The 18,280-nt window shown below is 44.8% G+C and overlaps 1 protein-coding gene across 3 annotated transcripts; it reads left to right on the top strand.

Annotated features, from left to right (window-relative positions):
- The first annotated feature begins 901 nt into the window (after positions 1–901).
- On the top strand, positions 902–12,024 carry LOC124125096 (isoaspartyl peptidase/L-asparaginase-like). Of its 3 annotated transcripts, none has more exons than XM_048403008.1 (7): positions 902–976; positions 1,542–1,777; positions 7,014–7,156; positions 8,019–8,179; positions 8,365–8,495; positions 10,963–11,073; positions 11,473–12,024. In XM_048403008.1, the coding sequence occupies exons 1-7, from the start codon at positions 945–947 to the stop codon at positions 11,673–11,675; spliced, it is 1,017 nt and encodes a 338-aa protein (XP_048258965.1). In that variant the 5' UTR covers positions 902–944; the 3' UTR covers positions 11,676–12,024. The 3 variants fall into 3 exon arrangements, with proteins under 3 accessions (XP_048258965.1, XP_048258964.1, XP_048258966.1); XM_048403007.1 differs by having other exon boundaries at positions 905–1,029; XM_048403009.1 differs by having other exon boundaries at positions 910–976; positions 1,461–1,777.
- The last annotated feature ends 6,256 nt before the right edge of the window (positions 12,025–18,280 follow it).

The following is an 18,280-nucleotide window of genomic DNA, read 5'->3' on the forward strand; positions in this document are numbered from 1 at the left end:
CAAATTATGTCTTTGATTAAAGGTAATGTGTTCGCCTATCTGAATTTGGCAAACATTTTGTTTCATATAACTGTTATTCTAATTCTCAGTGAGACATTGATAAAAATCATGTTTTTTTACTTCATTTTCAAATATTGTAAGTAGGTAAAACACTAATTCCATTGAATTGTGACACTAAAACCACTATAACTGGGTATCAAAATCTGCCTCAACCATTGTACTATCCTATACACAAAACAAAATCAAAATATATTACATAGGGGCTGAGATATTGTATACAATGTTACCACACACCCCAAAAATCAATATTGACGAAAATTGTTTATTGAGATATGGTGGTAGATTATGTTGATGAAGTGGATGAGTGGGATAATTGCAACAATGCTTAAAAACACCAAACTAGTAAACTCATAAAAAAAAATGATGTTTCAAGTTTTTCTGTGAACATCTACGAATTTCAAGATGGCCGCCATTTTGACCTGTTTTCAAAATCAAGATCTAATATATTTCTTCAACATGGTCATGTAATATATCATATGAAAGCTTTTTACATTGTCTTTTCAATGATGTACCTTATTCACTGACTTCTGTGGTAATCTTATCCCCAACAATAGAACAAATAATATATCGAAAGCTAATTTCACTAGCGACACCAACAAACCTCCAAAGTCGGATTTTAATAAAATGGACATCGTTTCACTCAAAATTGTAGATATACTGCACTTTTGTCTAGTTTATCATTTGAGTGAAAAAAAACCATGAGAATACTTGTAGTATTATAAATTACACCATAGAGTCAAGAGCCGTGAAATAATGTCACCTCTAGTCACCGTCAGAGTCCATTTCTTCTGGAAAAGTAGGTAAGTTGTTTCTGTTTAGGCATGACATATCACAACTGCACCCAAGGGAACATCCCATGATGTTCTTGGCTCAGCTACACCTGGATGAGGAGCATCTGCCTGTTGTGCATTTACAGGTGAGCAATTCTAGACACAGTGCTGGCATTCGTTTCTGGGGAAAATTGAGCATGTAAGTGGCTTCATATATGAGTTTGGTATGTTATTAAGACTAAACATCAATACAAATTGTCGTGATAACTTGAGATCGGCCAGAGTTGTTTCTGTTATCGGCCAGATAAACTAGGTCAAACTTGGCAATACTATATCTTTCACAGGAGGGAGCGCTGCGTGACGCGCAAATTTTCCGACTCTAACAGCAGGTCAGTGGGTCTGCTGTTGCAGGTGTTGTACAGACGGCTCGTGGCTGTCCTGTTAGATGGTCCACGTGTTTCACATAAATGTCGGACATTTTGGGACAGTAAGCTCCCCTGTCACTGGAAACAAACCCTGCACCAGATATATTTTACAACCACTTGTAACATATAACGTGCTATATATACTTGTTGTATTTGACATTTGGTACACTGTGACATCCATACCTAACTTGGACTATCTGTTCAGGGTCCACAAAAAAACCTGCTAGATATAAAGGCCGCGTGGCTATTGTGTGCCACACTGACTGACGCTCCTGTCTGACCCCAGGCGCTACCCCACCACAACCGCTACTTCTCCCGCGGGTATGAGTGTTGCCAAGCTGCCCGCAATAGCTGTCCACGGTGGGGCATGGGGTATTCCCGACAGCCTGGCCGGGCCGAGCGTGGAGGGGGTGCAGCGTGCAGCCCGTGCTGGGTACGATGTTCTCACCGAGGGTGGGTCCGCCCTGGACGCCGTGGTAGCCGCTATCTGCATCCTGGAGGATGACCCGGTCTTTGATGCAGGTCAGAAGACAACAGCCTTTTTTTCATTGTCTATTTCAAAGTTAATAATGTCGGCAGGTCAAAATAGGTGTACAATTTCGTTGTCATTTTTATAGTGTTCAGTTACGCCACGTTGAGGTAATATACTCTATCACTGCTGTGGGATAAAGTCACATTGACACATCACTGGTCACACACTCGGGTCCAGAAGGGAATGCACGGGAACGCTCCACATTTTTAAAATATACTTATATTTACTTTGAAGGTTTTTATATGATCCCTTAAATGCAGATCCTTTTGCGGATTTTGATCACAAAATGCACCCTTCTTTCCCCAAAAAAATCAGTTTCCGCACGTGGGCTATATGTTGACTTACTGTTACTGGACGCCAACATCAGGACACTGGGGTCGCGTGTTCGTGTGTGTGTGTGTGTGTGTGTGTGACCAATGCCGATTTTATACTGCTAGCCCACTGAAACACTATACCGCAGTTTAACACGAATACATGAATACATGAATACCTCACTCAGACATAGAATACTGACTCCAAGCCGACCAGTCCTTGTTTGAACCCCTAAATGCCGAGCGCCAGGCGGGGTAACAACAAGTACCATCTTTTTACCTCCTAACTTTCCGCTCTCCTGGCGGACGCTCTACCGCTAGACCACGGAGGCGGCCCTCTTAGATTGGTAGACTCACAAAAGAGGAATGTTAGAACATTTAACATTGCGTATGTGATTCTTTGCTTACAAGTTTCTTAACAGTTATCAATATTCCAGTATATTCCGATCTTTCTTAGATTGGTCCTAAATACATGTAATATAATGGTTACACAATACATAGAGTTATAATATGGAGGGATATTTCATCAGTTCTTTTTTAAACATTTTGTTTTCGGTAACCATTATAGCAATTATTATCCCCCGCCACGAAGTGGAAGAGGGATATAGGAATGGGTGCCGTCCGTCCTTCCGTCCGTCCGTCACATTTCGTTTCCAGAGCAGATCTTGAAAACCGTACCATATTTCTTCACCAAACTTGGCACATAGATAGATCTAGTGGTGAACTGGTGCCTTTTGATAGATTTGGATTTTTTAAAAAGTTATTTTTCGAGTTTCCATGGCAACGACTTTGATTTAGACTGAAAATGGCGGTAGTCCTCGTTTCCGGAGCATATCTTGAAAACCGTACCATATTTCTTCACCATACTTGGCACATAGATAGGTCTAGTGGTGAACTGGTGCCTTTTGATAGTTTGGGATTTTTAAAAAAGTTATTTTTCGAGTTTCCATGGCAACAACTTTGATTTAGACTGAAAATTGCGGTAATCCTCGTTTCCGGAGCAGATCTTGAAAACCGTACCATATTTCTTCACCAAACTTGGCACATAGATAGATCTAGTGGTGAACTGGTGCCTTTTGATAGTTTGGGATTTTAAAAAAAGTTAATTTTTGAGTTTCCATGGCAACGACTTTGATTTAGACTGAAAATTGCGGTAGTCCTCATTTCCGGAGCAGATCTTGAAAAACGTACCATATTTCTTCACCAAACTTGGCACATAGATAGATCTAGTGGTGAACTGGTGCCTTTTGATAGTTTGGGATTTTAAAAAAAGTTAATTTTTGAGTTTCCATGGCAACGACTTTGATTTAGAATGAAAATTGCGGTAGTCCTCATTTCCGGAGCAGATCTTGAAAAACGTACTATATTTCTTTACAAAAAGGCCCAGTGAACATAGTTCACAGGAGCTAATGCATTGCACACACCAAACATGTCATATTGGCGGGGGATGTGAGTATTTCATGCTTGTTTAGAACTACTCTAAGAAATGTAAGTAATATTAATCTTGAACTCGAGTAACATGCTGTATGTTTGTCTCTACTATCTGTGACTCCTTGTCAGCACCTTCTAAAGTAGCTAGTTGCCTATGGGTTTGATAACGTGCGTTCCACGAGATCACCGTTCTCAGAAGATCTCTGTCTTGTCTTGTGGTACAATGCTATAAAACGCTTGTATCCTAGGTAGACGTTGGTGCTCTACCGGATAATTCTCTTATTACAACACACAAGTCCGTCTGTGGGTCCACAACGTTTATTCTTGATCTTACTATATCTATATAACTACATAGTAGTATGGCCAAGCAGGATCTCTGAGGCGTGATAGAGCCAACCTGCCTAGCCGCTGTCCGAGGGTCAAGTCCCGACTAACAGAAAGCGTACTACCTTTAACCCTCACTGTCAGACTGCCATGTATCGTGTTACGTTACATACATGGACAGCCTGCAGTATTCCGCACCTCATCCACAAAGTTAAGCTTCAGTGGCCAACCGGCCATTCTCTGGCACTAATTAGGAGCCACTGACCTGCACATGACTCCGTGCTGTTTGCCATAGTAATAATAGTCCCGCTGCTGTTATAATTTGATTTGGGCAACGATGTGAATATTTATCTATATATATAATTAACTTATTTAACTCAGGGAATATATAAGACATATACATATTCCCTGTTAAAACCTATACTCTGCCAAACTGCCTACGATATACGCCCTTTCTGTAAAGAAGGACGTGCCCCACGTCCTTATAAAGCATTGTGAATGAGGTAGGGATTAAATTACAATATACATGATACAAGTTAAATTATAAAGCATGAAACATGTTAAATTAATACAATAGGGTAGAGACGGTATAGCCATACCATTCCGATTGTACTGATGTGACAAATTATACAACCATGTATCAACCATGTATCAACCATGGTTGATTCACAAAGTTTAAATGATGAATTCCTATTAAAATTGAACAACATCCACGATAAGCTGTATATTATTAATCCATAAGTTAGTATAATAATAACAATATTTTCACAATAGGAAAGCAGACTGAGATATATGTTGTGGAACCCGATTTTCTTTTTGCTACAACAGACGGCACATTTCAATGTGTTAATTAACACCAGATTACGTCAAGTACATGGATTAACACAATAAAATAAGGGACACCAGGTATAAATAACATGGTTACACAAATACGTTTCCACTGAGCAGTGAGGTAGAACCTATTTTTTTTTAAAAATATAGCTTTACAGGAATCATGGTAAGGTGCCATGTACCAATTCACCGTCACTAATAATATACACGACGCTCAAATCTCACACAGTTGCTCACAGATAGCTTATCATTCTTACGGTAAATGATCAGTCACACCTATAAATGCTCTCTCTCTCTCTCTCTCTCTCTCTCTCTCTCTCTCTCTCTCTCTCTCTCTCTCTCTCTCTCTCTCTCTCTCTCTCTCTCTCTCGTACGTACTTTTATCTCTCTCCCTTTCTACCTGTCTCTCATTTACTCTCACCACATCACACCATTTAAGTCAACTATACAACTTATTAATACATCATATCAGGTTCACGAGCATCCTCATACATAAATCATAAATTTATACCATAAACATCATTACATTTATCATAAACATCATTTTCAATTTCAGGCGCATAATATTTCTCTTACACTACTGCTCATGACAAACAAAGCATTACGAGCGGATCTCAGACGTACTTAAAACATACATTCATACATCAAATAGCAGTGAAACAACGCCCTAATCAAATTGATATATTTTAGTGCATATTACTAAACGTCGGGAAGGGGCACAGGCTACTAAGTTGACGGGACATATACACACAGGTGTATGCTACAGCTGAGAGAAAAAAGAAAAGGGACAGAAAATTGTATACATGTACAAAGAAAGCGTTAAGTGGTGGCAGAAAGTAATTAACAGGGGTGGGTGGATTGAGGCGACACTCTTGGGGACTCAGGTGGTATAACCCACAGTGGACGCACTTGTATGGGTGTGTGTGCGCATGGTATACTGGGGGTGGGAAGATGGGAGGTGGTGGAATGGAAAGGGGAGGGGGAGACCAGTGGGAGGGAAGGGTTTGATGGGGGAAAGCCTTGTTTGGGGAGGGTTGGAAATCAGTTGTTGGGTTGTGTCGCTCCTCCTTTACGTTTGGGATATCTGTCCTTCAAACACAGGAGTCCATCAGTGGGTCCACAACACTTTATTTGTGATATAACAGCTACAGCATGTGCATAATCACGATTGTTGTAATGGGACAGACATGGCCAGGCAGCATATCAGAGGCGTCAGAGAGCCAACCTGCCTAGCCGCTGTCCGAGGGTCAAGTCCCGACTAACAGAAAGCGTACTACCTTTAACCCTCACTGTCAGACTGCCATGTATCGTGTTACGTTACATACATTGACAGCCTGCAGTATTCCGCACCTCATCCACAAAGTTAAGCTTCAGTGGCCAACCGGCCATTCTCTGGCACTAATTAGGAGCCACTGACCTGCACATGACTCCGTGCTGTTTGCCATAGTAATAATAGTCCCGCTGCTGTTATAATTTGATTTGGGCAACGATGTGAATATTTATCTATATATATAATTAACTTATTTAACTCAGGGAATATATAAGACATATACATATTCCCTGTTAAAACCTATACTCTGCCAAACTGCCTACGATACTTGGTTCCAAATTATGATAAGAGAAGGTTTATCCCTCAAGTTATATTTTGTTACGTATAGACTTAAATTAGCCTTCCATAAGCCCTTCAGGACAGTTAAATTACTTCCAGACAACTGTTGGTCCAAGTGAAAGTGTCCGACTTATCAACACACAGTGTATGCAACCCGTGAAGATCCTGGTTAGAATAGGTCTTGCTTGTCGTAAGAGGCGACTAACGGGATCGTCTGGTCAGGCTCGCTGACTTTGTTGATGCATGTCATGGTATCCCAATAGCGTGGGTCGATGCTCATGATGTCATTTACTGGATTGTCTTGTCCAGACTCGATTATTTACAGACCGTCGTCATATAACTGGAATGCTGCTGAGTGAGGCGTTAAACAACAAACAAACAAAACACACAGAGAAAATATTTTAGTCACGTGGGAGTTGTCACGTGGAAACAGTTTTACTGTTCCTCTGCTTTATGAACAAACACTTCTGTTTGCGTTTAGAAGATAAAAATTGGACTTCGTTGTATCTGGAGGTCGTTCACTTTCACTTTAGACATCCTCTTATATGAAGGTCATATTAACCTACTGGAGAGTAGTGAAGGCCAAAATGTGGGGACTAGATTTGTCTCTGTGTCTCAAACATTCTTCAATATCATAATCATACGTTGACCAGATGCGGTCAGATTTGCATCGGTATTTTCTTGTTATTGTCTTTGCATGTTGTTTTCTACAACCAACAGGCACGGGGTCGGTGCTGACGCTGGATGGTGAGGTAGAGATGGATGCTGTCGTCATGGAAGGACGTAACCTAAAAGCAGGGGGTATCGCCTGCGTCCAGAACATCAAAAACCCGTGCGTCCTGGCCAGACAGGTGCTGGAAAAGGTCGGTCGGTCACTCGATTATCCAGGGTATGATTTCTCCATTCTATGATGGTAAATAGAATGGTGATAATCGAGTTTATTCTGTCCAAATGCAGAAATATTAGCAAATGGGTATTGTTTAGGATCGATTGATCATGCCTCGTACGCCGATCGTAGCGCTGGTCTGCGAATCAAGTGCAGCCATATAAAATGTCTCCCTCTTGATATCTTTATGTCAGTAGACAACCTGCTGTGTAAACGATGGTCAGTTCCCCGTGGAATTGGTTCCATTCGGAGCTACATTTGCCAGTGTAAATGTATTGTTAAAAACATTTCCAACTAAAAACTGTGCCATGGGAATAATTCACGTATTAACAAATGAACAAGTCTCAGTGGTTCAAGTGAACAGGTAGATTGAAGCGAAGCATGTGTTGTCGTGTCATGTGACCATGTCGACTGTTCTGTGTTCACCTGCAGACAGAGCATGTTTTGTCGTGTCACGTGACCATGTCGACTGCTCTGTGTTCACCTGCAGACAGAGCATGTATTGTCGTGTCACGTGACCATGTCGACTGTTCTGTGTTCACCTGCAGACAGAGCATGTATTGTCGTGTCACGTGACCATGTCGACTGTTCTGTGTTCACCTGCAGACAGAGCATGTATTGTCGTGTCACGTGACCTTTGTTGACTGTTCTGTGTTCGCCTGCAGACAGAGCATGTATTGTCGTGCTATGTGATCATGTTGACGGTTCTGTGTTCTCCTGCAGACAGAACATGTTTTGTCGTGTCACGTGACCATGTTGACAGTTCTTAGTTCGCCAGCAGACAGAGCATGTATTGTCGTGCCATGTGATCATGTTGACGGTTCTGTGTTCGCCTGCAGACAGAGCATGTTTTGCTGGTCGGCCCGGGTGCCAACAAGTTCGCGTCCGAGTGCGGTATTCCAACAGTGCCAGATGAGTCGTTGATAACAGACACTGCCAGAGCCGAACTGGAACACTTCCGGAAGTACAAAACTACCGTCAATCAACTCTTTAACAACAGGTGTGGAGTTGTCATATATCTCATTCTGACAGACAGTCTTAATCAAACATAGAGCGTGTAAAATAACATTGCAGTATTTACATCGTCAAAGTGAAATTATATTTGTCTTTTCTTCAGAGCATGTCACGATTGTTTTGTGTTCGTTATTCCAATGAAATATTGCATCCCAGGTGTTTTTATAACAGAGAGGTCCCCCTAGGCCATGACACAGTTGGGGCAGTAGCAGTGGATCAGACTGGCTGTGTGGCGTTCGGCACCTCTACTGGAGGCATCACGGCCAAGAGACCTGGAAGGGTGGGGGACACGTCTATAGTGGGTGAGTGAGGCGTCGGGGCAGAGAGTCCAGACAGGGTGGGGGACACGTCTATAGTGAGTGAGTGAGGCGTCGGGGCAGAGAGTCCAGACAGGGTGGGGGACACGTCTATAGTGGGTGAGTGAGGCGTCGGGGCAGAGAGTCCAGACAGGGTGGGGGACACGTCTATAGTGAGTGAGTGAGGCGTCGGGGCAGAGAGTCCAGGCAGGGCGGGGGACACGTCTATAGTGGGTGAGTGAGGCGTCGGGGCAGAGAGTCCAGACAGGGCGGGGGACACGTCTATAGTGAGTGAGTGAGGCGTCGGGGCAGAGAGTCCAGGCAGGGCGGGGGACACGTCTATAGTGGGTGAGTGAGGCGTCGGGGCAGAGAGTCCAGACAGGGTGGGGGACACGTCTATAGTGGGTGAGTGAGGCGTCGGGGCAGAGAGTCCAGACAGGGTGGGGGACACGTCTATAGTGGGTGAGTGAGGCGTCGGGGCAGAGAGTCCAGACAGGGTGGGGGACACGTCTATAGTGGGTGAGTGAGGCGTCGGGGCAGAGAGTCCAGACAGGGTGGGGGACACGTCTATAGTGGGTGAGTGAGGCGTCGGGGCAGAGAGTCCAGACAGGGTGGGGGACACGTCTATAGTGGGTGAGTGAGGCGTCGGGGCAGAGAGTCCAGACAGGGTGGGGGACACGTCTATAGTGGGTGAGTGAGGCGTCGGGGCAGAGAGTCCAGACAGGGTGGGGGACACGTCTATAGTGGGTGAGTGAGGCGTCGGGGCAGAGAGTCCAGACAGGGTGGGGGACACGTCTATAGTGGGTGAGTGAGGCGTCGGGGCAGAGAGTCCAGACAGGGTGGGGGACACGTCTATAGTGGGTGAGTGAGGCGTCGGGGCAGAGAGTCCAGACAGGGTGGGGGACACGTCTATAGTGGGTGAGTGAGGCGTCGGGGTAGAGAGTCCAGACAGGGTGGGGGACACGTCTATAGTGGGTGAGTGAGGCGTCGGGGCAGAGAGTCCAGACAGGGTGGGGGACACGTCTATAGTGGGTGAGTGAGGCGTCGGGGCAGAGAGTCCAGACAGGGTGGGGGACACGTCTATAGTGGGTGAGTGAGGCGTCGGGGCAGAGAGTCCAGACAGGGCGGGGGGCACGTCTATAGTGGGTGAGTGAGGCGTCGGGGCAGAGAGTCCAGACAGGGTGGGGGACACGTCTATAGTGGGTGAGTGAGGCGTCGGGGCAGAGAGTCCAGACAGGGTGGGGGACACGTCTATAGTGGGTGAGTGAGGCGTCGGGGCAGAGAGTCCAGACAGGGTGGGGGACACGTCTATAGTGGGTGAGTGAGGCGTCGGGGCAGAGAGTCCAGACAGGGTGGGGGACACGTCTATAGTGGGTGAGTGAGGCGTCGGGGCAGAGAGTCCAGACAGGGTGGGGGACACGTCTATAGTGGGTGAGTGAGGCGTCGGGGCAGAGAGTCCAGACAGGGTGGGGGACACGTCTATAGTGGGTGAGTGAGGCGTCGGGGCAGAGAGTCCAGACAGGGTGGGGGACACGTCTATAGTGGGTGAGTGAGGCGTCGGGGCAGAGAGTCCAGACAGGGTGGGGGACACGTCTATAGTGGGTGAGTGAGGCGTCGGGGCAGAGAGTCCAGACAGGGTGGGGGACACGTCTATAGTGGGTGAGTGAGGCGTCGGGGCAGAGAGTCCAGACAGGGTGGGGGACACGTCTATAGTGGGTGAGTGAGGCGTCGGGGCAGAGAGTCCAGACAGGGTGGGGGACACGTCTATAGTGGGTGAGTGAGGCGTCGGGGCAGAGAGTCCAGACAGGGTGGGGGACACGTCTATAGTGGGTGAGTGAGGCGTCGGGGCAGAGAGTCCAGACAGGGCGGGGGGCACGTCTATAGTGGGTGAGTGAGGCGTCGGGGCAGAGAGTCCAGACAGGGTGGGGGACACGTCTATAGTGGGTGAGTGAGGCGTCGGGGCAGAGAGTCCAGACAGGGTGGGGGACACGTCTATAGTGGGTGAGTGAGGCGTCGGGGCAGAGAGTCCAGACAGGGTGGGGGACACGTCTATAGTGGGTGAGTGAGGCGTCGGGGCAGAGAGTCCAGACAGGGTGGGGGACACGTCTATAGTGGGTGAGTGAGGCGTCGGGGCAGAGAGTCCAGACAGGGTGGGGGACACGTCTATAGTGGGTGAGTGAGGCGTCGGGGCAGAGAGTCCAGACAGGGTGGGGGACACGTCTATAGTGGGTGAGTGAGGCGTCGGGGCAGAGAGTCCAGACAGGGTGGGGGACACGTCTATAGTGGGTGAGTGAGGCGTCGGGGCAGAGAGTCCAGGCAGGGCGGGGGACATGCAATTTCTGGGGTTACATGTATCAATCTGCTGCAGGTTCTGGGGGGTACATGTGTCTATCTAGGGGTACATATGTCTATCTGAGGAAAGATTTGTCTATCTGTTGCAGGTTCTGTGGTTACATGTGTCTATCTGCTGCAGGTGCTGGGGGGTATGCCGACAATCGGTCCGGTGCTGTCTCCTCTACAGGACACGGGGAGGGGATCATCAGGGTGTGTCTCGCCAAGCGTATCACCGATCTGATGGAACAAGGTAACAACAATTTCAGCGAATGAGGTGAATGATTGGTAACTTATAATTATACACAGTGTATCCAATGTCCACGTGATGCCTATACGAATGAGTGAGTGAGTAAGGTTTGATGCCGCTTTGAGCAATATTCAAGCAATATCACTGTGGAGACCCAAGAAGTGGGCTTCTCACGCGCACTATGCTTCCCCACCTCCCGCTGGCTACACGGGACATGTTTTCGTTCTGAACAAGACAAACACTATCATATGAATTCATGTGTAGGACGTTTGGCTTCATTGTCTTCCTATACAATCGGGGTTGTTAAAGTTATTCTACCTCAGTTTGAATCATAATGTAGGATGCCCACCTCCACAGCACCACTGCACACGTCAGCTCCCATAGATAACCTTCTCCCTGCAGGCGTCCCGTGTCAGGAGGCGGCAGACCGTGGCCTGGCCTACATGACTGAGCGAGTGGGCAGCGCTGGAGGGGTGGTGGTGGTCAGTTCTCAGGGTGACGTCGGCTTCTCCTTCACCACGGACAGGATGGCGTGGGCGTGGGCACGGGGAGGGGAGCTGCACTACGGCCTAGACCCCGGACAACACACAGGGGTCAGTCTATAGGCTATACGGGACAATAGTGAAAACCTCGCTCAACATGTGCAGCTGGAAACCTTTGGAAACTCCATCCGACGATCGCCTTTGTCATGTTTGTCACTAGGGAGTGACGCTGCGGGTTCGGTTCCAAATTCAATTTAGTGCGGTTAAATCTACTGGTCACATAGCTACATTGAAAACACAGTATGTTTCTCTCCTAATTCATTCTTCCTGATTCCACACTAGGGCGTCTGATTTTGTCATGTTTTATCAATAAGTTTGTTCCTATGAACAAATTGAGCAGTTAGAATTGATATGTTGTTTGAAGTTGTTGTAAAATACAGTGAAGCCGTATTAAAGAAATGAGTTAATCGATGGTGAAAGTTCAGTTTTTATTTTCCGGGTGAGTACAACATCACAAGTACATACATTAATTTATGGAATGCCTGGATCTGTTCTGTTGCAACCCGCGGCTAAGCATTCATCGTTTAACAGTTTTTAATTCATTCCTTGTGAAGAGATCTCCCGTTTAATAACAAGAAGCTCCGACGTGTATACAGTTTGGCCCTCACTGTATGGAACTTCATACTCCAATGAACTCACACAAAGTGAAAGTCAATTCTTATAATGTTTATATATCACTATATTTACCTCAAAGGACGTACACCTTGATCTATACACGTGTCTGTGACTTCATGTCAACACTGACAGCCATACAACAACCAGCTGTATCGCGGAATAAAATAGTTCCTCAAAACGAGAGGTGACATGAACTTATGTATACTCTACGGGGACAACTTGGTAGTTTCTGTAAACAAATGTACTCAAATAATATCCTCATTAGATAAGAAAGGTATGTGAAGAACTCAGTAAGTCACAGTGACAGCGCGTCGTAATACATTTACATCAAGTACAAGACGTCAAAATGGCCGACACGATAAACGTGACGGGAGAGATTTCGGAAGTTGTTCATAAACCTGTGGCGGTTACATGTTTTAGTCATCATTGATCAACTGGCCGATCATTGAAAGGTGATTAAAGATGTATCAAACAGACACTAAGGTAAATTCATAGATTGCTGTAGACTGTCACTGTCAGCTTAGACACGGATCGAGTCGATACACTACGTTTGGATGTGCATGCATTTCTTCGTTTTGTTCATTCGGAGGGGTCGTAGCAGGGATAGGCCTATTAGTGAACAATCATGCAGTCAAACTCTCTGACTTTTTTAATGTATTCTGAAATACTAAGTTCAAGATTAAATGGTCTAAATGATCAGAAAGAACGCTTCTGTATGTGCTTGGGAATGTGGAACTAGTCCGTCAGTGTTTACGTCATTTGAAGAACACGGTCTCCTGAAAAACGTATGAACGTCATATTGTGTCGTTCATACACTTATGAACGACAATTTGTGAAAGCTGTATATCGTGTAAACTTCAAATTAAAAAAATTAGTTAAGTGAGTGAGTTGGGTTTAACGCCGCTTTTAACAGTATTCCAGTTATATCGCGGCGTGTCAGCTTGATATGGGAGGAAAGCCCGAGGTGATGCGTGTCTCAGACGCTTACCACTTCGGTGAAACCCACGAGCACGGGTATGGTGCTGACAAAGCTAGAAACATAATCGGAGCGAACTGGGATTCGAACCCACAATCATAGGTTTCTGGCGTGCCTAAGGGACGCAACTCTGCACAGCGAATCGCGGCACCTTAGACGACTAGGCCATCCGTGCCCCCAAATTAGTTAAGGATTGACTGTGTGATTGTTTTCGGTGCTACGCGGATTCATACAGTTTGCACATCGGTTTTTCGATTCCTACCTCAACGAACCGATAAAAATACACAGTCAATGCTTATAATAAAATTCGACAATGAATACATGTTTTATCTACAATCGTTTAACCAAAAACAGTTGTACATATGAAAACGGACAAAACTGACGAGATTGATAAACATTCCAGGTGTAGGAATGTATACTGTGGCGTGACATGAATAAGGTGATTGTTTAATTTAGGCACATATCTTGACACACCTACAAAGTCAGTAGCCAATCAACGAAGAGTAGGATAAAAACAAAGTTCATAGGACCTGTCAATGAAGGCAAGAGGCAAGAAGAACTGCAACAGTCAGACTGTAAAGAACCGGAACAAATATGTCCGGGAGAAGGCGGCTGTTTCGGGCGAGCGAGCCTGCACGTTTTGTTGTTTAATTCCTTCTCGGTCTTCGGTCTCAAAGAGTTGTTTGGACAATGAATATGCATGAATTTCGCTTAATGTCGATACACATGACGATACACGTGAGCAGAAAGGGAATTCCCTCGATTGTAATATTGGGATTCCCCGACATTCCGTAGTATTAAAAGTAGTCCGTCTCGGTGGGCGTGGCTTAATCTTTTTACCTTTGGGAAATGAACACACTCCGTCGCAGTGGTGACTCAGCATGGAACTCTGGGTAGGAGAGTGGGAAATGAATGCAATAACACGTGACCACTTCAGCTAATCAGAATGCAGGAATTACAATTGACACAACACAAAGTTAACATTCAACACGTACAGACGGGACTATGTGCGTGTGCGTGTGCGCGTGTGCGCGCGCGCAACTGTGGACAACGTTTACATTGCTCCTAGTCGGATTATCTAATACCGACAGACATTTCTAATTTTCACGAAACCCCATAGATACATGGACACTAGAGCTGTAACGGGTGGAGATCTCGTTTGTCATTACCCGACTCGATCGGACATGAATACCAGTTTTGGGGGATGTCATGTAAATCAATGACATTCACTTCATTAATTAATAACCGATCTGCAGCAACCCATGCCTTTCGGATATTTAAAAGATGCGACTAACGGGATCAGTCAGTCTCGCTGACTTGGTTGATGTCATCGTATCCCAATTGCCTGGATCGATGCCAATGATGTCAATCACTGGATTGTCTGGTCCAGACTCGAGTATATACAGACCGCTTTCATACAGCTGCAATATTGCTAAGTACGGCGTTAAACAACAAACAATACGGCGTTAAACAACAAACAAACAAAACCCAATCGCCATTGTACTATGAAAGGAACTGTACAAAGTAACATCTACGACGCCTTCACGTCATATCTTAAAGTTAGTGTGGGTATTATATTTGTAAAAACACACATTTTAGCACACATACATACTCATACATACAAAAAGGGCTATTGATGCTGTGATCGCGCGACTTATCACATTTTTTTCTGGAAGCACATTACTTAAGACTTGTGTGTTGCTGATTTATTTTGGCCGATGACGCCTTTGACTTTCCAAAGAGTTATATTTTCTCAAAATCGAAATTTAAAAACAAAAACATATTTCAAGTCGTGGCTTGAATTGTTTGTGCTCTCTATACGCGTTATGGCGAAACGTCTGTTTTTTATTCTCGATTACAGTACAACATTTTGAAAGGGAAAAGGACTTAGGAGGCTTTTTGTAACCACATTACGCACTTGCATGAAACTCTCCTGGTGAGTGATTGTTACGTTGCACGCAGAAGACTGATGTAGGCCATGTCATCACAATCATTACTTTCCAGTAATCAGTTCATCACAAAGTCACCGTTGCCCTTGATTATATAAACAACTACTTGATATTGACATACATGATATGAACATGACTAGACCTTCAACACTACAGTCTTGATGCAGTTGTTGATGACATCATACACAGTGACATTCGGACGTTCAGCTCTACCACTGATGACACGGGTAGTTCCCCCAGTTCTCGAGGGCAGGATCGTTAGCTTTGTACATGGTGAACATCGTCTGACACCGGTAACACCAACAATAGCGAGGCCGAAAGTTGCTCCGCATCTTCTGTTCCTCGGTCAGAACAGCGACGCCATTTTCGAAAACACGAAACTCTTTGAACAGTTCCGGTTCCGGTGTCATACTTTCCGGTTGATCCTCCTCGTGCAGCATCTCCTCGTCCTTGTCACCGAACGACATCTCCGCCAATTTACTGATCAGCCATTTCGTGTCGTCGTCACACACAGAGCGTCTCCGCGACTGAATGTTATTCATCTGTCGTGATGAGTCTGTTCTTTTGAGCGACATGGGTGACGGCACAACATCGATCGGAGGTAGTGTGACGCAAGACCCTTTCCTGGACCGTCCCTTGGCACCTTACAAACACATACACAAGCGGGGTCAGTAAATGCCCTCCGTGTCAAATGGTTTAAGAAAAAGTAATAGGGCATTTGCTCGAAACCCTGGCCTATCCCGTTAACGAATATATCGAGAAACAATGTATAGATAGCCTCAGTAATAAAAACCTCTATACCATGATGGCATATTGCTTTCAGGGTAAAATATTTTTTGTTCAGGATCGGTGCACTGCACGTCAATCTGAATCAACGATAATGTCGGAAATGTCCCTCGTGTTTCTTGTGTTTATAATAAATTATATCTCATGACCCAAGTACCAAGTGGTAAATAAATTCGGGATTTCTTCCCACTCAAGTTGACATGCTGTTCAAAGAGACGCTAAACTAAACGTGCTCGCTCGTAATCTCTTTCACATTCCCAGTGAGAGATTAATTTCTTTACCCTCATCAGCAGTTTTGCAACTGTTCGCGGCAAGTTACAGCTTGTGATGATTTCAGTTATCATGTTAAAAAGCGTGTTGCTATGAAACATACCATCCGCTGGGTTTCTCGGCCTCAAGTAGGTGGAGTCGTAGCTCTTCTTCCTCACCGACGAACAGGGGAGCTACAGTGACATCAAGTTGGAAAGTTAATATGGACAAATCTTCATAGTTGTGGTATCTGGTTTGAGCCATCAGTGTCTGTCTTCACGGCGATATTTACAGTTAAACTATATAACCTCGACGTATGAAAAGCCTCAAATTCTAAGGATTGTTTTTATTCCCTTGCTGTATGATGGCGGCAAGACAATCCAGTGTAGCACGGAAGTATGTGGTTTTCGGTAATATGCACGTAACCCCTCCACCATCAACTCTTAATTCGTTTTGCTGCGCGTGATAACATGCTATATGACTAAATCATATTAATACGGAAAGGGTTAACAATTTTAACTATAGGTTTAGTTTAGAAAATATAGCAGTTTGTTAAATAAAGTGTGAGTTGTTCTATGTTTCAGTATCCGGATAATGTACAATTTCATTTCAACCAGATTTTTTCTTTTTTTGCACTTCCATACGTCAAGATCTGACAAGACCCCTAGAGGAAGTCACGTCATATGACCCATGACTGTACTTCGACCAGCCAATCAAACAGAAAGCCAATCATACATCAACTTTCTAAAAGGATTCGTCTTCTACATAACGCACGACCCTCGACACCAAATCCTTTTAGGTGTAGATGTCACGGCGCTAAGAAACCCCTCTTTTTGAGGCCATGGAGTTTCTGACTACAAAAGCCCAGTTTCCACCCTTGTCGAACTAGAATGGAATTTCGTGAGTCGATCGTAGCGTCACCAGTACCTATTACGAGTTATGTCCATTCTTTGTCACTCCTATCGACCAATCAGATTTTCATCCGAAATAAAATAAATTGCTAGGCTGTCATCAGGACTTTAGAAGCTGCAGGCCCTGACTAAAGTCTTCAGGCCCGCATGAAAAAATATGGCGCTTAATATGACACATAAATCGACACGTAACTTTAAAGCCGTAAGGACTCGTACAAACTACGGGCCCGATACGAGATCTACCTGCCACGGCCCTACGGGCAGGCGCGTATTTCGAACACTACTTGCGTATGCTTCAAATAATATGACGGCGCCCAGCCAAGACGATCTGATCCATAATCAAGATCTATATTGTAATAAAGCGGGCTTTACCTCGCGAAGTGCATCAAATCACTTGAGCACTTTGATTAAAAAATGGAAAGATTAGGAAAATACCTGTCGACGCCAAGTTGACAGTACACATGCTTTCAAATCCTGCAATCGATCGAAATCTGCAGGCAGTCGCCGTGTTGTTTTCGAACCGAGTGTCGCTTTCGTTACTCGATTTTGATTGGACTGTGCACAAACTTGTTAGTCAGGCCAAAATATAACTCCGTAATCCCAGCTTATTTCGGCAAGGTTGGAAACTGGATTTTTATAGTCAGTTAACTCCCTTGCCTCGGTTCAAGATGTATATATAGTCCACATTATATAGAAATGATCCTATATAAAGCCTCTGTTATTCCATTCGTACCGAGAATTTAGAAGCCAGTGCGTTGATTGGCTGAATAAAACTGGCTGACCTAAGGTGACCTCCTATGGAGTCTGTGTCAGATCTTGACAGAAAGTTATTTAATTCACGTTATTGAGGTATCATGTGCTTACCTGAGACGCATGCGCCATGAGGGGAGTTACGCTGGTCAATATCTTCTGTAAAAGGTCAAGACTACAAAAGAACCAATGCACATATCTCAGTGGACATACTGTATGCGTTGCAGGTTTTCTAATATACTGAACAACAAAAGTTCCTGTGACATTGAATAAGATTTAATGCAAAGTTATGTTTTTTACCAAATCTGAAACAATTTCGGTTTGCAACAGATAAAAGACTCTTGTAAGTGTTCAAATGGTTTAATTTGCCATACTGACTTCAGAAAATGCGTGATTTCATTAAAAAAAACATGAACATGCCAAAATGTCAAT

This window comes from Haliotis rufescens, unplaced genomic scaffold, assembly GCF_023055435.1.
Source record: "Haliotis rufescens isolate VD_foot unplaced genomic scaffold, xgHalRufe1.0.p SCAF_3, whole genome shotgun sequence".
Lineage (NCBI taxonomy): Eukaryota > Metazoa > Mollusca > Gastropoda > Lepetellida > Haliotidae > Haliotis > Haliotis rufescens.